This window comes from Symphalangus syndactylus, chromosome 19 (genome assembly GCF_028878055.3).
Source record: "Symphalangus syndactylus isolate Jambi chromosome 19, NHGRI_mSymSyn1-v2.1_pri, whole genome shotgun sequence".
Classification (NCBI taxonomy): Eukaryota; Metazoa; Chordata; class Mammalia; order Primates; family Hylobatidae; genus Symphalangus; species Symphalangus syndactylus.
This window is the reverse complement of record NC_072434.2, coordinates 50571223-50591095: the sequence shown is the minus strand read 5'-3', so window position 1 is coordinate 50591095 and position 19873 is coordinate 50571223. Positions and strand designations below refer to the sequence as shown.

Genomic DNA, 19873 nt, shown 5'->3' with positions numbered 1-19873 from the left:
CGTGCCTGTAGTCCCAGCTACTTGGGAGGCTGAGGCAGGAGAATAGCTTGAACCCAGTGGGTGGAGGTTGCAGTAGCCGAGATTGCACCACTGCAGTCCAGCCCAGTCGAGAGTGAGACACCATCTCGAGAAAAAAGAATAGAAAAGAACCAAGAATATAGGTCCGTTTGAAAAGCAGCTAAACAGATTTGAGTAGAATGGTGCTTCTCAAACTTTAGCACGCTCCGGAAACACCTGGAGGGCTCCCCAGCATTTCTGATTTTGCAGGAGTGGCGTGGGATTCAAGAATTTGCATTTCTTTCTTTCTTTTTTTTTTTTTTTTTTGAGACAGAGTTGCTCTCTGAAGCCCAGGCTGGAGTGCAGTGGCATAATCCCGGCTCCACTGAGCCTCCACCTCCTGGATTTAAGCGATTCTCCTGCATCAGCCTCCCCAGTAGCTGGGACCACAGGCACCCACCACCATGCCTGGCTAATTTTTGTATTTTAGTGGAGACGGGGTTTCACCATGTTGGCCAGGCTGGTCTCGAAGTCCTGACCTCTGGTGATCCGCCTGCCTTGGCCTCCCAAAGTGCTGAGATTACAGGCGTGAGCCACCGTGCCCAGCCAATTTTGCATTTCTTCTAACAAGCTCCTAGGTACTGGTGATGCTGCTAATTCAGATCCCATGCCTCAGACCCAGGGGAGTAGAGCATTATTTAGGGATGAATAAAGGTCTCCCCACGTTATTCTCTTCATCTGAAACACCCTTCTCACCCTACTCTCGTCTTTTTTTTTTTTTTTTTTTTTTTTTTTTGGAGAGACAAGGTCTCATTATTGGCCTCTAACTCCTGCACTCAAGAGACTGTCCCACCTCAGCCTCCCAAAGTGCTGGGATTACAGGCGTGAGCCATAGCACCCAGCCCTCTCTTCTGTTCTTTCTTTTTTTTTTTTCTTTTTGAGATGGAGTTTTGCTCTTGTTGCCCAGGCTGGAGTGCAATGGCGTGATCTTGGCTCGCTCCAACTTCCACCTCCCAGGTTCAAGCGATTCTCCTGCCTTAGCCTCCTGAGTAGCTGGGATTACAGGCATGTGCCACCACGCCCAGCTAATTTTGTATTTTTAGTAGAGACAGGGTTTCACCATGTTGGTCAGGCTGGTCTCGAACTCCTGACCTTAGGTGATCCGCCCGCCTCGGTCTCCCAAAGTGCTGGGATTACTGGTGTGAGCCACCATGCCCAGCCTCTTTTCTTTATAAATTTTGGAAAATCCTTTGTTTAGAAACTCTCCATCCAGGCCGGGCGCGGTGGCTCACGCTTGTAATCCCAGCACTTTGGGAGGCCGAGGCGGGCGGATCACGAGGTCAGGAGATCGAGACCACGGTGAAACCCCGTCTCTACTAAAAATACAAAAAAAAATTAGCCGGGCGTGGTGGCGGGCACCTGTAGTCCCAGCTACTCGGAGAGGCTGAGGCAGGAGAATGGCGTGAACCCGGGAGGCGGAGCTTGCAGTGAGCGGAGATCGCGCCACTGCACTCCAGCCTGGGTGACAGAGCGAGACTCCGTCTCAAAAAAAAAAAAAAAAAAAAAAGAAACTCTCCATCCAAGAATAGGGAGTGCCTGGGTGTTGATGTCCTTCCAGACCATGGTTCTCCAAAGCTGGAGAAATCTGCGTCTGTGCCTCAGGCGCAGGGCCTCGCCCAGAGCAGATACCTCCTCAGTGCTGCTCACATGGAGTTGCTGAGCCATTCCAATCAAGCTGAAGGACATGAACTAATAGGGAACAAATCAGCACAGTTACCAATTTAGTCCAGAAAAATTCCAGTAGGGGAGGAAGATGGATGGCTTACCCAGGGTTGGAAATGGAAAAGGTGTGTCACTGAGGGTGCAGAGCAGGCGTGTCATGGCCTATGTGAGTATCACTAAAGGAATGATCTGCTATTAGGTCTTTACTTTAGTTGCATAATAAAATCACTGATTTTAATACCTGTTCCTGGGCCCCACCCCAGAGGTTCAGATTTAATTTTTGTGGGATATGGCATGGACATCAGATGATTTTAAAATTTCTCGGGTGATTCTAATGTGTAGCCAGGGGTAAGAAAAGTAGTCTACAGGGTTTGCAAATAAAAAGCCAACTAATGCTTAGGCCAGGTGTGGTGGCTCACACCTGTAATCCCAGCACTTTGGGAGGCCGAGGTCGGGAGCGGGGGGCGGGGGGGGGGATCGCTTCAGGTCAGGAGTTCAAGACCAGCCTGGCCAACGTGGTGAAACCCCCTCTCTACTAAAAATACAAAAATAAGCCAGGCATGGTAGCGCATGCTTGTAATCCCAGCTACTCAGGAGGCTGAGGCAGGAGAATTGCTTGAACTCGGGAGGCAGAGGTTGCAATGAGCTGAGGTCGCGCCACTGCACTCCATCCTGGGTGACGGAGTGAGACTCCGTCTCAAAAAAAAAAAAAAAAAGCCAAATTAATGCCATGAAGACAGTGATAAACTGCAGGAAAAGGACAAAGACCTAAGGTTTGAAACTTGAAATGAAGACCTAGGCCAACTTAGGTAGGAGAGGTAGGCTGTAGTGTCAGAAAGTTGTGAGTTTGAATCCTTTTACTAAAGTCTAACCTATTCCTCTAAAACGGACTGTGGAGCTCCTTTCTTAAAAAGGTTGCTCTGAGGATTAAATGAGGTGTGATGTAAAGTGTCTAATAAATAAAGTATGTTGCAAATGGTAAATACTAAGTGGTATCTTATTACTTTCATTGTAATAACATAGGCTTGAAGTTAGAGGATACTAAAATTCCTTTATAAAATCCTGGAAGTGGAGTGGTTTTCCAGGTGGCATTTGAGGTGTGTGCCACTAGGTGGCGATGTGGCTGGAAGTCAGTTTGCCCTTTTCGAATTTTACTCCAAGTGCTTCACACTTCAGACCATTAGATTTTTTTTTTTTTTTTTTTTTTTTTTTGAGACAGAGTTTAGCTCTTGTTACCCAGACTGGAATGCAATGGTGCAATCTCAGCTCACTGCAACCTCTGCCTCCTGGGTTTAAGCGATTCTCCTGCCTCAGCCTCCTGAGTAGCTGAGCTGGGATTATAGGCTCACGCCGCCACGCCCGGCTAATTTTGTATTTTTAGTAGAGACGGGGTTTCTCCATGTTGGTCAGGCTGGTCTTGAACTCCTGACCTCAAGTGATCCGCCCATCTCGGCCTCCCAAAGTGCTGGGATTACAGGTGTGAGCCACCACAGCCAGCTCGATCATTGAATTTTTAACAGACACATAAAAATCAATATATTCTGGTGTCACTAAAATCAGGGTCACTAGATTCTAGACAAAAACTTTAAGCAGCTGTGCTTTCTATTTCAGTAAGTTACACCAAAGGCCAGGCATGGGCTTTTCGTTTGTGTGTGTGTGTGTGTGTGTGTGTGTGTGTTTCTGTAATGTGTCCCCATCTTAAGATGCCAGCTTTCTCAGGGATCACCTTAACTTTACAGCCTTCCTGTTTGTTTTCAACATGTGTGCACCCATAGGTTGAGGGTCCAGCTGCGTGTAAGTGCTGAGGATTTTTATGTTGTGTGTGTGTGTGTGTGTGGTGTGTTGTTTTTTTGAGACAGGGTCTCACTCTGTTCCCCAGGCTGGAGTGCAGTGGCACAATCATGGCTCACAGTAGCCTTGATCTGCCAGGCTCAAGCGATCCTCCCACCTCAGCCTCCCAAAGTGCTAGGATTACAGGCATGAGCCACCACACCCAGCCAGTGCTAAATTTCAGATTTGGTACTGAAAGGCTTGAGTCTAGTAAGTCTAAGGGCTAATCTTGTTCTTTTGCAGAAACCTTTAGGAAAGTTCTAAGCAAGGAGCTCAAGCTTTTATGCATTGTAATATCTTACTTATCTGGAAATTATTTTGACTTCTCAATTCTCCAAAACATAATACCTAAACCTGTTTTTAAAGAAAGATACTCAACCTAGGTCCGTGCAGTAAAGACCTCTACTTCATTACTCATTTAGAAAGCTTAATAAATACACAATATTTCACTGTAGAACATAGAGTTCTAATTAAGTTTAATGTTCCTTTTACCCTAAGTTATTAAATGCAACATGGAGGCAAAGCACAAGAGAGTACATAAGAATAAATATCTTCTTAAAGGAAAACAGTGGGGAAGGTGGCACAAATTAAGGGAATCACATCAGAGGGAGAACGCTGTTGGAGAAACAGTGAGGGGGAAACCCATTGGCAGAAGGAAACATGGAATGAGTGAGTGCCGTTGGAGGTGGGAACATAGAATGAGGGGGCACAGCAGCCTGAGGGGGAAATGCCTCCGGAGGGGGGAACACAGAGTGAGGGGACACAGCAGCCTGAGGGGGAAATGCCTCCAGAGGGGGGAACACAGAGTGAGGGGGCACAGCAGCCTGAGGGGGAAATGCCTCCGGAGGGGGGAACACAGAGTGAGGGGGCACAGCAGCCTGAGGGGGAAATGCCTCCGGAGGGGGGAACACAGAGTGAGTGGGGATAGAGGCCTGAGGGGTAAATGCCTCTGGAGGGGGGAACACAGAATGAGAGGGGATAGCAGTTTGTGGGGGGAACACAGATTGAGAGGGAAGCAGGCTTGTCGGTTCTTCCACAGATGCAAACGTCTCTAACTGTTCCTTAGGCGCAGAGGACAAGGCTGCGACCTCCCCGTCCTCTGGCGGGAGGATTTCTTCCTGCTTTTTCTTCAGGCCAGTGGCCTCCCTCACCCCAGGTGGGGGGATCTCCTCCTTCTCTTCCTTCAGGTCCATAGTCTCCTCCTCAGGTGGGGGGATTTTCTCCACCTCTTCCTTCAGGTTCACAGTCTCCTCTTCCTCGGATGAGGAGATTTTCTCCACCTCTTTCTTCAGGTCTGTGGCCTTCCACTCTTTGGGTTGGGAGATTTCCTTCTCTTCCTTCAGACCAGGGGTCTCCTCCACCTCAGGTCGGCAATTACTAAATATTTGATAATAAGAGTTGGGGAGGATGAGGGGAAACCAAGTAGTTCATTAAATGCCTAGTGAGACTTTAAGAAAACACAACCGTTTGGTGACTTAGAAGTTCTACTAACTTTAATGGTGATGCAATACCCATCACCAGCTTCCAGATCTAGTTACCTGCCCTTAAACAACCACTCAAGATGTCTACAGCAGCACTGTGACTCACAGGAAGGAGCATAAGTTTTCTATTTGTTTGTTTGTTTGAGACGGAGTCTCACTCTGTCACCCAGGTTGGAATGCAGTGGCGCAATCTCAATTCACTGCAACCTCCGCCTCCTGGGTTCAAGCGATTCTCCTGCCTCAGCCTCCCTAGTAGCTGGGATTACAGGTGCATAAGCCACCATGACCAGCTAATTTTTGTATTTTTAGTACAGAGGGGTTTCACCATGTTGGCCAGGCTGGTCACAAACTCCTGACCTCAGGTGATCCACCCACCTCAGCCTCCCAAAGTGCTGGGATTACAGGTGTGAGCCACTGCACCCAGCCAAGAAGGAGCATAAATTTAAAGGACCTGCAGGCATAAATTTAACCCACCTCCCCCATGTTGGAGGGCCGGGGCACCAGCCACATTTCCAGGCCTCTGGGTCTAGCGGGACATGAGCGAAAAGTTTGCTAATCTGAGTAATGCAAAATGCAAGACCACAGCTGCAGATCTTAGGACTGGAGCTGGCCCCACCCAGGTGAAAGGACTCCAAACACTACAGCTCTGAAGCACATTCAAGTTACAGAAACTTTAATGCCTATTGTCCAGTTAAGGACCTCAAAGTCCCTGTGCCTTCCCCAGAAGGAATCCCTTTCCTTCCCCTCTCCTCTCTCCACTCTGACCTGCATGTGTTCATATCTGCCTCCCACACTAGATGACATTGGCTGCAATCTCTGGAGGGCAGGGAACTTTTGCTCCCCTGGGTTTCCTCTGCCCCCGTCTCTATTCTCAGAACCTTTCGCAGAAGTTTACACCCAGGAGTGTAAGATTTACTTTTAAAAAAGAGCAAACTGGCCGGGCACGGTGGCTCACACCTGTAATCGCAGCACTTTGGGAAGCCGAGGCAGGCGGATCACCTGAGGTCAGGAGTTCAAGACCAGCCTGGCCAAGATGGTGAAACCCAGTCTCTACTAAAAATACAAAAATTAGCCGGGCGTAGTGGCGGCACCTGTAGTCCCAGCTACTTGGGTGGCTGAGGCAGAGAATTGCTTGAATCTGGGAGGCAGAGGTTGCAGTGAGCCGAGATTGCGTCACTGCCCTCCAGCCTGGGTGACACAGAGAGACTCCATCTCAAAAAAAAAAAGAGCAAACTTCTTATTAGACTCTTTGCCTTCCCCAAAGCACACAAACATCTCCCAGCCTCACCTCCGTGTTGTTCAGTCAGTCCCTGATGTTGACGGTGGAAGAGCTCTCCAGTGGCGGGGCTGAGCCAGCTCACAGACCATATCTCAAAGTTGAACTTATATGAACTCAAAGCTGAACACACCCTTTGGAGATCAGATTATCCCCTTTCACAAGTCAAAGCCCCAGGAAGGTTTAACTCTGCTGCCTATCAAGTTACTTGCCAATCACCTCTTAAGACAGAAGGGCTTGATGGGGATTTCTTAGAGCTGTAAAGTCTAAAGTCATTCTTTTTTTTTTTTTTTTTTTTGAGACAGGTTCTCACTCTGTTGCCCAGGCTGGAATCCAGTGGCACAATCATGGCATGCTGTAGCCTCAACCTCCTGGGCTCGGGTGATCATCCCACCTCAGCCTCCCAAATAGCTGGGGCTACAGTCATGCACCACCACGCCCAGCTAATTTTTGTATTTTTTGTAGAGTCATGGTCTCACCATGTTGCTCAGGGTGGTCTCGAACTCCTGGGCTCATGTGATCTGCCTGCCTGGGCCTCCCAAAGTGTTAGGATTACAGGCATGAGCCACCTTGCCCAGGCTAAAGTCATTCTTAAGGTGACATATTTGTGCTCTCCTTGTCTTCCTGCAAAAGACCAAGCTGTCAGTGAAAGTCATTCATGTTTCTCATTCAGCCCCTTGGATTCCACTTCTACAAAATAGGCAGAAGACTGGACAACCCCAAGTGTCCTGGGTGGGTCTCTAAGATTCGGTATTATCAGTTTTTTTCGTTTCGGGGTGAAGGAGTGAGCAAAATGACTTCAGGTTTTAGAGGGATGTGAGTTTTTCCATAAGACCATGCTACAGAAGTGTTTTTATACTTTGCAGCTAGACTTTTTAAAAATTGATTTTTGGCCGAGTGCGGTGGCTCACACCGGTAATCCCAGCACTTTGGGAGGCCAAGGAAGGCAGATTACTTGAGATCAGGAGTTTGAGACCAGCCTGGCCAACATGATGAAACCCCGTCTCTACTAAAAATACAAAAATTAGCTGGGAGTGGTGGCACGAGCCTGTAATCCTAGCTACTGGGGAGGCTGAGGCACGAGAATCACTTGAACCTGGGAGGCAGAGGTTGCAGTGAGCTGAGGTCATGTCACTGCACTTCAGCCTGGGCAACAGAGCGAGACACCATCTCAAATTTTAAAAAAATTGATTTTTACCCAAATAAAACTATGACTTTGGTTTTACCATTTGTATGGCGGATTTCATGGACTCTTGAAAGGATAATCTCTTTCTAAAAGGCAATGAGCTGGTCTCGGTGGTTCACGCCTGTATTCCCAGCTACTGAGAAGGCTGAAGTGGGAGGATCACTTGAGTCCAGGAGTTCAAGGCTGCAGTGAGCTATGATCGCACCACTGCACTCCACCCTGGGTGAGAGAGCAAGACACATCTCTAAAAATAAAATAAAAGGTAGACAGCTTTCTTCCTAGGAAGCTAGGAAGATTTCTAGGAAGTGGGGGTGAGGTGGTGGGTGTGTTATGCCTCCCACACCTCAGGCTGTCTCCTTGCAGTACCCTGGAGAGTGGAGTACCCCCTGGTGCCAAGCACATGCCATCATGATGGTCTGCTCTATTTGCATCTTCTTGTCCCACTGTCCCTCTGCTCCTCCCCTTCCCATGCTCCAAAAATGGCCTATAAACTCTGTTGCCTCACACAAGGTGATTTGCCTCACACCACAGACAGTTAGGAGTACAAGATTCTAGATTTGGATTTAAATCCTGGCTTTACCCCTTACCACCTGTGTGACTTAACCTCCCTGCTTCAGGTTCCTCATCTGTAATATGGAAATAATAGCAGCACCTACCTCTGTAGGGACTCAGAAGGATGCTTAAAGACATAATGCAGCACCACCATGGCTGAATGTAAAATGAGCATAGCCGGGTGCATTGGCTCATGCCTGTAATCCCAGCACTTTGAGAGGCCAAGATGGCCAGATCACTTGAGGCCAGGAGTTCAAGACCAGCCTGGGCAACATGGTAAAACCCATCTGTACTAAAAATACAAAAATTAGCCAGGCATGGTGGCATGCACCTGTAATCCCAGCTACTCAGGAGGCTGAGGCACAAGAATTGCTTGAACCTGGGAGGTGGAGGTTACAGTGAGGTGAGATTGTGCCACTGCACTCCAGCCTGGGCAACAGAGTGAGACTCTGTCTCAAAAATAAACAAATACGGTGACTCACACCTGTATTTTGGGAGGCCAGCACTTTGGGAGGCCAAGGCGGGTGGATCACCTGAGGTCAGGAGTTTGAGAACAGGCTGGCCAACATGGTGAAACCCCATCTCTACTAAAAATACAAAAAATTAGCTGGGCGTGGTGACATACGCCTGTAATACCAGCTACTTGGGAGGCTGAGGCAAGAGAATTGCTTGACCCCAGGAGGCAGAGGTTGCAGTGAGCCGAGATTGTGCCATTGCACTGCAGCCTGGGCAACAGAGCAAGCCTCTGTCTCAAAAATAAACAATTAAATAAACAAATAAAAAATAAAATAAAATGAGCATAAAGTAAGTGCTCATTTTATATTCAGCCATGGTGATGCTGCATTATGTTGAATAAATGAGCGAGTAAATGAAGGAGCAGGCTGCCGTCACATCTTGGCATTTGACGATACCTTAAAAAAAACAGTTTTAGTGACTTTCTTCCTCGGCCCCATATGGACAGTCTGTTTCATGGTCAGCTAACAACAGTACCCGTGTAACTTCCCACAAAGCATAGGACTCCCCTCCACTACATCCTGAATTGATTAATTTCAAGCCTCTATCTGAATGCTTGCTCCACTGAGGTGCTCATGCCCTAGCAAACTGTGCCATTCCATTCCATAACTGCCTTGTTACTTTTTTTTTTCCCCTTAAAAGACCCAACACCTATCTCCTTGTAACCTCCATCAGTCTCACCCTGCTCTGTGGAAATTCAGAAAATTGAGTCTCATAATCCCTATTCCTTATGACAGTTTTAGATTCGTTCATTCACTCCACAATTATTAAGCAATTATTATGTGCTAGACACATTAGCATTGTGCCAAGGAGAAGCACTTCTGATCCTCAAGGATCCTGTGATTGGGTGGGAAATACAGTCAACATGCACATAGATACTAATCACCATAATTTGTGAGAAATATCTCAAAATCCTTTGAGAAGGATTTTGGAGGTAGAATCCAGGGGACTTGATGGATTACATAGAGCAAGCAGGAGTGGAGGGATCAGATATTCAGAGAGCCATCAGCTATATGGCTGGCATCCTAGCATCCTTTCCAGTTAGATAGGCACCAGCCAGCACACCAGTATTTTCACTGTTTCACCTAGTATATTTCTAACTTGACATCTGGAGGTGCCACTTACTAAAATGAGGAAAACTAGAAGAAAAGTGAATTGAAGGAGATGAATTGTTAGATCAAAAGTTTGGATATTGTGTTAATTTTGATACATATTTGAGATATTAAAATGCAGATGTCAACTTGGCAATTGGATATCACAGACTAAGCTGGGATTTTTTTTTTTTTTTTTGAGACAGAGTCTCACTGTCACCCAGGCTGAAGTGCCATGGCTTAATCTCGGCTCACTGCAACCTCTGCCTCCTGGGTTCAAGCGATTCTCCTGGCTCAGCCTCCCGAGTAGCTGGGATTACAGGTGCCCACCACCACGCCCAGCTAATTTTTGTATATTTAGTAGAGACCAGGTTTCACCATGTTGGCCAGGCTGGTCTTGAACTCTGTACCTCAGGTGATCCAGCCCGCTCTGCCTCCCAAATTGCTGGGATTACAGGCGTGAGCCGCCACGCTGGCCTAAGCTGGGATTGTGAGCATGTGGGAATGTAAAGCTGTGGGAATGTACATGCTGTCACTGGAGCCTGAGTGTGCAAGTGCATAATGGGCCCAGGACTGCACCATGAGAGATGAATGGAAGAAGAGCAAAGAGATGGAGAGACAGGCCCCTGCAGAAGGAAAGCCAGAAAAGCGTGGGTCATGGAAGTTTGGGTGGGAGATGGGGATGGAAGCCAGAGTGGGGTAGGTTTATAAAGATGGTGGACTTCAAGAGTAGGAAGGATAAAAGAGTTCATGGACAATTTAACCTTCCAGTACACTTGCTGTGGAAGAGAGCAGAAAGCTGGTGCTAAAAGGAGAGACTTTTGGGGTCAGGGAGAAATCTATCATTTCCTCCTTTAATCTTTCATCCTAAATATTTCCCAATTCATTCTGTCATTCTTCATACAGTGGTATTTCCAGAAGATTCTATAACTTGAACATAGCAGTGTTTTCCCCAGAATAGGATGCTTCACCCAAAATGTGTTCTCATTCTTCATACAGTGGTATTTCCAGAAGATTCTGTAACTTGGACATAGCAGTGTTTTCCCCAGAATAGGATGCTTCACCCAAAATGCGTTCTGGGTCAGGCCTATTTTCTTTCTTTCTCTGCTCTACTTAACAGATGAAGCTTAATTTAGCAGTTTAGGCAGCTGTGCCCTCTGTTGGCCTTTTCTGAAATTGCAATCAAGTCGAGCTTTGCATTGCTGGCAAACTTCCCTCTGTATTTGTGCAGTGAGAATTATAACCTAGAAGCAGAGGTGACCAAGGAGCTCTTGAGAAAGTATCTATGGTAACTAGTTGAGGTGGAAGACAACTCCAGGATAAGGAGGCAAAACAGACTTTTATGATTCCCTTTTAATAGATGAGGAAGCTGAAACTCACATACGGCATTGATAAGTGGCTGAAACTGAACTCTGGAACTCCATCCTGAGTCCTGTTGTGGACTCCCAGAGCTATACTATATTTCTTCTAAATGCTTTAGAATGTTATTTGCAAAAACATATATATATAATTAGCAGAATACAAATATAAAGTGCCATTATTCTGCTATACCTTTGTTTTTGTGTGTGTTTGTGGGTTTCTTTATTTTTATTTTATTTTATTTTATTATTTTTGAGACAGAGTTTTACTCTGGAGTGCAGTGATACGATCTCTGCTCATTGCAACCTCTGCCTCCCAAGTAGCTGGGACTCCAGGCATGTGCCACCACACTGGCTAATTTCTTTTGTATTTTTAGTAGAGACAGAGTTTTGCCATGTTACCCAGGCTGGTCTTGAACTCCTGAGCTCAAGTGATCCGCCTACCTTGGCTTCCAGAAATGCTGGGATTACAGGTGTGAGCCACCGTGCACAGCCTATTCTACTATACCTTTGTTTGGGACTATCTAATAGGCAAATCTCAGAGAGTCAGAGATATTCATCCATTCTTTCATTCACCAGTTATTTACTGAGCACCTGCTATGTGCTAGGCACTCTTCTATGTGATGGGGAATACAGGAGTGAACAAAGCAGACAAACTTCCTGCCCTTACATTCTAATATGAAGTGATAGACAATAAATAAGATAAACAAGGTAAGATGTATGCAGTTCATTAGATAGTGATGGTGGTAAGAAGGAAACAGGCCAGGTAGGGTGGCTCACGCCTGTAATCCTCCTTCCTTTTGGAGCCAAGGTGGGAGGATTACTTGAGCCCAGGAGTTTAAGACCAGCCTGAGCAACACAGTGAGACACTGTCGCTACAAAAAATAAAAAGTTAGCTGGGCATGGTGGTGCATGCCGGTAGTCCCAGCTGCTTGGAGGATGAGGTGGGACGATCTCTTGAGCCCAGGAGGTCAAGGCTGCAGTGAGCTGAGATCATACCACTGCACTCCAGCCTGGGTGACAGAGCAAGTCCCTGTCTCAAAAAATAAAAGGCCAGGTGCGGTGGCTCATGCCTGTAATCTCAGCACTTTGGGAGGCCAAGGCGGGCAGATCACTTGAGGTCAGGAGTTTGAGACCAGCCTGGACAACATGGTGAAACCGTGTCTCTACTAAAAATACAAAAAAATTAGCCAGGCGTGGTGGCATGTGCCTGTAATCCTAGCTACTTGGGACGCTAAGGCACGAGAATTGCTTGAACCCGGGAGGCAGAGGCTGCAGTGAGCCGAGATCGTGCCACTGCACTCCAGCCTGGGCGACAGAGTAAGACTCTGTCTCAAAAATAAACAAATACATACATACATGAAAGAAATAAATATTTAGAAGGAACCAGGAAGCAGGGAAGGGGAACATGAAACATGGAGCTGGGATGTTGGTGTGGAAAGGTTAATTAGAGTGGCCAGGGAAGGTGGCTCAAAGGCCTCAGAGTAGTGAAGAAGCCAACCACACAGATGCCAAATACAGAACGTGCCAGGCAGAAGGCACAGCGGTTAAAGTGCTGAGGTGGGGATGCGTCTGGCATGTGAAAGAAACAGTGAGGAGGCCGGCACAATGGGGCAGAGAGAATGCCAAGGAGAATGTTAGGGGAGAGGCAGAGATGTCACAGGGCACATCACTGCAGATGTCCCTAGAGGTTATAGGAAGGACTTCAGTGGTGGTCCAAGAGAGTCGGGTTTCCTTTGGACAGTTTTAAGCAAAAGATTGGAATAATCTGCTCCATTGTAACAGAAACATCCTAGCCGCTATGGATGGAGGGGCTGAAGCGAGAAGACCAGTGAGAAGGCTAGAAATAATTTCATAGAAAAACGAATAGAATTTTACCGGCCGCGGTGGCTCACGCCTGTAATCCCTGCACTCTGGGAGGCCGAGGCAGGCAGATCACCTCAGGTCAGAAGTTCAAGACCAGTCTAACCAACATGGAGAAACCCCGTCTCTACTAAAATACAAAAAAATTAGCCGGGCGTGGTGGCGGGTGCCTGTAATCCCAGCTACTTGGGAGGCTGAGGCAGGAGACTCGCTTGAACCCGGGAGGTGGAGGTTGCGGTGAGCCGAGATCACGCCATTGCACTCCAGCCTGGGCAACAAGAGCGAAACTCCATCTCAAAAAAATAAATAATAAATTTTTAAAAAAGAAAAACCAATAGAATTTCATGAGGATGGAATGTGGGTTGTGAGAGACAGAGATGAGCCACGGATGACGCCATCCTTGAAACTGGAAAAATCAAGCTGCAGTTGCCCAAGATGAAGAAGGCTCCGGGAGCAAAGGTTGCAGGGAGCAAAGGCTCCATTTTAGACGTTAGCTTTGAGATTCCTGGAGATGTCCCATAGATGTCTATGGACCCAGTGACAACTGGATCCATATATCCAGTCACCCACTGGATATATGGATCTGATGTTAGGTTAGCACTGGAGCTAGAGGTACAGATTCAGGGATTATCATCACTTAGATGGTATTCACATTCATGAGATGGATGGGATGGGATATCGGATGGGATGGAATGGGAGATAATGGGATAGGATAATATCTTTAATGGAAAAGATAAGGAGCTCAAGGACTAAGCCCTGTGGCCCTCAGTTAGAGGTTTGAATGATAGAAGGAATGGCCAGAAGTGGTGGAAAATAAACTAGTGAATTGTGGTGTCATGGAAGCCAAACGAAGAAATGAAGAAAATAGTTTAAGGCCGGGCACAGGAGCACATGCCTATAATCCCAACACTTTGGGATAATGAGGCGGGTGGATCACTTGAGCTCAGATGTTGGAGACCAGCCTGAGCAACATGGCAAAAACTCCCTCTCTATAAATACAAAAAAATTAGCCAGGGCTGGGCGTGGTGGCTCACGCCTGTAATCCCAGCACTTTGGGAGGCCAAGGTGGGTGGATCACCTGAGGTCAGGAGTTCGAGACCAGCCTGGCCAACATGGTGAAACCCTGCCTCTACTAAAAATATAAAAATTAGGCCAGGCACAGTGGCTCACGCCTGTTATCCCAGCACTTTGGGAGGCCAAGGCAGGTGGATCACGAGGTCAAGAGATGGAGACCATCCTGGCCAACATGGTGAAACCCCATCTCTACTAAAAATACAAAAATTAGCTGGGCGTAGTGGCATTCGCCTGTAGTCCCAACTACTCGGGAGGCTGAGGCAGGAGAATCACTTGAACCCGGGAGGCAGAGGTTGTAGTGAGCCGAGATCGTGCCACTGCGCTCCAGCCTGTTGATAGAGCGAGACTCTGACTCCAAAAAAAAAAAAAAAAATTAGCCAGGCATGGTAGTGGTGGGTGCCTGTAATCCCACTTACTCAGGAGGCTCAGGCAGGAGAATCACTTGAACCCGGGAGGCAGAGTTTGCAGTGAGCTGAGATCACACCATTGCACTCCAGCCTGGGTGACAAGAGTGAAACTCTGTCTCAAAAAAAAAAAAAAATATTAGCCGAGCCTGGTGGTGCATGCCTGTGGTCCCAGTTACGTGGGAGGCTGAGGTGGGAGGATTGCTTGAGCCTGGGAGGTCAAGGCTACAGAGAGCCGAAATCATGTCACTGCACTCCAACCTGAGCAACAGAGTGAGACCCTGTCTTTAAAAAAAAAAAAAAGTTTGAAAGAGAGAATAGTCCATTGTGTCAAATGGTCTAGATAAATTGAATAAGATTAGGATTGAGAACTGACCCTTGGATATAGCATGGTTTCTCTAATTCTCCCCTTCCTTATAATGAAATACCTTGTTTTCACTTTTTCCCCAGGTTGTAGCAGATACCAATATAAGCGCCATAGCAGCTCAGCTTGAAAACATGTCTACAGGCTACCACCTTGGTTCGCCCACCGCTGAACACCAACCAGAAGACACAGAGTGAGTATTTCAGATGCAGAGGGCCTATTATGCATGTGGGCAAAGCTCAGAAGAACTTTTCCAGATACTCAAGTGCACTCTAAAGGAGAGGAGGCCAAAGCGCCCATGACTTTTTCTAAATTCTAGGGAATCCTTATTTCTCACAAGGCTTAATTCCACCATATGAATTCTTGAAAGACCATTGTTGCAGGGCCTGCACACACGCTGCACCTGGTCACTTTGACACAGTGCCTATGCCTGCTTCCCTAAGAAACCACGGATGTATGGCCGGGCGCGGTGGCTCACGCTTGTAATCCCAGCACTTTGGGAGGCCGAGGCGGGCGGATCACGAGGTCAGGAGATCGAGACCACGGTGAAACCCCATCTCTACTAAAAATACAAAAAAAAATTAGCTTGGCGTGATGGCAAGTGCCTGTAGTCCAGCTACTCGGAGAGGCTGAGGCAGGAGAATGGCGTGAACCCGGGAGGCAGAGCTTGCAGTGAGCCGAGATCGCGCCACTGCACTCCAGCCTGGGCAACAGAGTGAGACTCCGTCTCCAAAAAAAAAAAAAAAAAAAGAAACCACGGATGTATAGCCCAGGTGCACGCTTCTTTATTGTGCAAGGAACCATGTTTCCTGAACTTCTAGGCTAAAATCTTGTTCTGAGATGAAATCTTGTTGTTATACTTGCTGACATGTTTCATTAAAACCAGTCATCACAGTTAAAGTCGTTCATTAAAGCAGGGTTTCTCAAACTAGAATGTGCATAAGAGTAATCTAAGGGCCGGGCGCAGTGGCTCACGCCTGTAATCCCTGCATTTTGGGAGGCCAAGGTGGGTGGATCGCCTGAGGTCAGGAGTTCGAGACCAGCCTGGCCAACATGATGAAACCCTGTCTCTATTAAAAATACAAAAAATTAGCCAGGCGTAGTGGCAAGCACCTGTAATCCCAGCTACTCGGGAGGCTGAGACAGGAGAATTGCTTGAACACGGGAGGTGGAGGTTGCAGTGAGCCAAGATTGCACCACTGCACTCCAGCCTGGGCAACAAGAGGGAAACTCCATCTCAAAAAAAAAAAAAAAAAGAGGAGTAATCTAGGGAGCATGTTTAAAGATGCTAATTCCCCAGGCCACATCCCAAAATTCCGACTAGGTGGTCTATGGTGGATTCCAGAAACCTGATGTTAACAAGTTTCCCAGAGTGATTCTGCTACAGATGGGCTGAGAAATGCTACACTTTGAGAAATGCTGCCTGAAGCTATTCCTCTCAGGTACCAGCAGTGCCTGGTCACTAGTAGGTGCCCAGTAAATGTTTGTTGACAGATCTGGATGGTTCATTTGAAGGATCTCACGGTCATAGCCCATCCCAACTTTTTCCTGGTAGTTCCCCACCTAAATGACATCTTTGAGATTATTTTTCTTGAGGAAAGAATATTAAATTAAGCTCATTCTACCTTTTTCTCATTATAAAAGTAATAGATGCATGCCATGAAAATATGACAACACATAGAAATATAACATTTTTCAAATTACGGTGGCCTTTTCCTTAAAAAAAAAAAAATCAGGACCTTTATAGGAAGTACAGTGTACCTTTAGCATCCTTTGATGTGGCAATGGAAATACAGAGATCCCCTGGTAATCTTAATTCCTTTGCTATAATTCCATGGCCTCTGGCAGGCTGGGAACCACAAGCTTAAAGGAATTTAAAAATCACTCATAATCCCACCACTGCTAACACTGGGATTTTTTTTTTTTTTTTTACTAGTCTTCTATATGAAAGTAAATTTAAACTAATTGGTTGAAAATGTTATGATATTGTGAGATCAATGGAGGCAAATTCCATCTGATGTTGCCAGTTGAGTAGAGCCACACTCCTCCCTCTTCCCCTGAAAATACGTCCCTGAGTATAAATAGGCACGATTATAAGGGTCTTTAATGATTTGGTGGCTGCAGGAGGTAGCTCTAAAGCAATGGCTTTGGGCATCTAGGTTCCCATTCCAGTATCTTTGGAAATGGGGGCCGTGTTTGAAAGAAGAAACATGAATCGAATTTGTATCCAGCCAGTGAGCTGTTACTGAGAGTGCTTGTAAGGCCACAAAGTGGGGAAAAGTAGAGCCTTATTCATGAGTCATAATCATTCAGCTATACAGGACAATTCATCAGTATCTCAACAGATATTTATTGAGCACCATTCTAAGGCCAGACACTTAGATACAAGTGCTAGGTCCTGAGGACTCAAACTTAGAAATGTAAGTAAAGATATTGCCCCAATCCCCACAGAGCTGCCAGAGAAGTGGAAAAACAGACCCATAAATCCATGGTTATAAAAGATAACTGTAGGAGAGCTAAATTCATTGAGAGAGGGTCCTGTGAAACCATGGATATGGGACATAACTCAGTTAAGGAGTGTAGTTGGAGAAGCTGATGCTTAAGCTTAAGAGAACTGGAGCCAGTTTTAAGGGAACTGGAGCCAGGCATAGTGGTGCATGCTTGTAATCCCAGCTACTCAGGAGGCTGAGGCGGGAGGATCACTTGAACCCAGGAGTTTGAGGCTGCAATGGGCTGCGATTGTGCCACTGTACTGCAGCCTAGGAGACAGAACAAGACCCTGTCTCAAGAAAAAAAAAAAAAAAAAAAGAATTGGAATAAGCAGGTAACATTCAAAATTGTTAAGTATGGTGGCCCACTCCTGTAATCCCAGCACTGGGCAACATGGTCAGATCTTGTGTTTATAAAAAAATGTAAAGACAAACAAAACAGTTAAAAACAGTTAACAAGGCCGGGCGTGGTGGCTCACGCCTGTAATCCCGGCACTTTGGGAGGCTGAGGCGGGCAGATCGCCTGAGGTCAGGAGTTTGAGACCAGCCTGACCAACATGGAGAAACCCCATCCTACTAAAAATACAAAATTAGCCGGGCATGGTGGCGCATGCCTGTAATCCCAGCTACTCGGGAGGCTGAGGCAGGAGAATCACTTGAACCCGGGAGGCAGAGGTTGCGGTGAACCGAGATCACGCCATTGCCCTCCAGCCTGGGCAACAAGAGCAGAACTCTGTCTCAAAAAAAACAAACGAACAAACAAAAAAATCAGTTAATTTATATAGCATAGATCGTCAGCAATAACTATGGATGTCTGCTGTAAACAAACAGTAAGTACATCAACAAACAACTGGTAACAATGTGAACCAGCTGAAAACCCTTTAATAAACCCAGGAAAATTGGCCGGGCGCGGTGGCTCATGCCTGTAATCCCAGCACTTTGGGAGGCTGAAGTGGGCAGATCATGAGGTCAGGAGATCGAGACCATCCTGGCTAACATGGTGAAAAACCCCATCTCTACTAAAAATACAAAAAAAATAGCCAGGAGTGGTGGCAGGCGCCTGTAGTCCCAGCTACTCGGGAGGCTGAGGCAGGAGAATGGCGTGAACCCGGGAGGCGGAGTTTGCAGTGAGCGGAGATAGTGCCACTGCACTCCAGCCTGGGCGACAGAGTGAGACTCAGTCTCAAAAAAAATAAATAAATAAATAAACCCAGCAAAACTGAGGGAGAGAGGGAAGAATATTCTAGTTAAATAGAACAACATACTCAAAGATTGCTTGTGTCCCCATTTTGCAAATTTCTCTAAGTACATGAATGGCTGAGTTTATATGAGATGACTTTGCCTCTCAGACATGCATGTTGCCACAAAACAAAGGATGCTGCCAGTACACAAATATGAACTACCTATCATAAATAAGACTGGGTCTGGGTTTCTGCCTTTTGAGCAATAGCATTTGGGAATAAGAAATTGGCATCGCCTAAGCTTAGATTAAGGTTAAATTACTGGGAGCCCACATAGGTAATTTAATTTTTAGCCATGTTGTTTCTGAGAGAGAAGACTTCCACACTGGACGAAGCTTTGAAAAGCTAAATGTTACATTTGAAACAGATTTTCTTTCTCCATTTTGCATCACCTTGGTTTCTCTCTTCTCTCCTGGATTTCACTTCTCATCTACACAGTCATGATCCTGTTTCTGACAAGCACCACACGTGGTGCTGGGAAGTCTCGGATGACTAAGACAAAGAGGTCATAGTCTGGTAGAGGAAATGGATGGCTAAGTAATTACAATATGCTACAGTCAGTGCCAAAATGGAAATTTGGATTCAATGCAGGGGAAGCACAGAAAAGGTTGTGGGACCCATCCTCCCAAGGGAGGCAGGAGAGCCTCACATTGGAAGTGAGTTTGGAGAATGAGTTCCCGCCTTAGGTGGAAGTGGCCAGGGCATTCCGGCAGAAAAGGAGCAGCAGTCTGAGTGTGGCAGCTCACGCCTGGAATCCCAGCACTTTGGGAGGCTTCAGGTGGATCACCTGAGGTCAGGAGTTCGAGACCAGCCTGGCCAACATGGCGAAACCTCATCTCTACTAAAAATACAAAACTTTTTTTTTTTTTTTTTTTTTTTTTTTTTTTTTTTTGAGACAGAGTCTCCCTCTGTCGCCCAGGCTGGAGTTCAGTGGCGCAATCTCGGCTCACTGCAAGCTCCGCCTCCCGGGTTCACGCCATTCTCCTGCCTCAGCCTCTCCGAGTAGCTGGGACTACAGGCGCCCGCCACCACGCCCGGCTAATTTTTTTTTTTTTTTTTTATATATTTTTAGTAGAGACGGGGTCTCACCATGGTCTCGATCTCCTGACCTCATGATTCGCCCGCCTCGGCCTCCCAGAGTGCTGGGATTACAAGCGTGAGCCACCGCGCTCGGCCAAAAATACAAAACTTAGCTGGGCGTGGTAGTACACGCGTGTAATCCCAGCTACTAGGAGGCTGAGGCAGGAGAATCGCTTGAATCTGGGAGGTGGAGGTTGCAGTGAGCCAAGATTGTGCCACTGCACTCCAGCCTGGGTGACAGAGCAAGACTCTGTCTCAAAAGAAAAAAAAAAGTAAAAGAAAAGGAGCAGCAGTTTCCTGAGCTGCGGGCTGCTGTTACCTGTCATGGACAAGGGTTCATGTGAAGACTGGC

General features: G+C 46.7%; 1 protein-coding gene across 6 annotated transcripts in view; it reads left to right on the top strand.

Moving 5' to 3' along the window:
- Nucleotides 1–19873, top strand: part of PATJ (PATJ crumbs cell polarity complex component) — a 425559-nt gene that overhangs the window by 394263 nt on the left and 11423 nt on the right. For 5 of the 6 annotated variants that reach the window (XM_055235148.2, XM_055235146.2, XM_063613334.1 and 2 more), the window contains one exon: nucleotides 14798–14904. In XM_055235148.2, coding sequence (XP_055091123.1) covers nucleotides 14798–14904 — 107 coding nt within the window. Of the gene's footprint in view, nucleotides 1–14797; nucleotides 14909–19873 lie in introns of those variants that run through there. The other variant, XM_063613337.1, reaches the window with a different exon arrangement.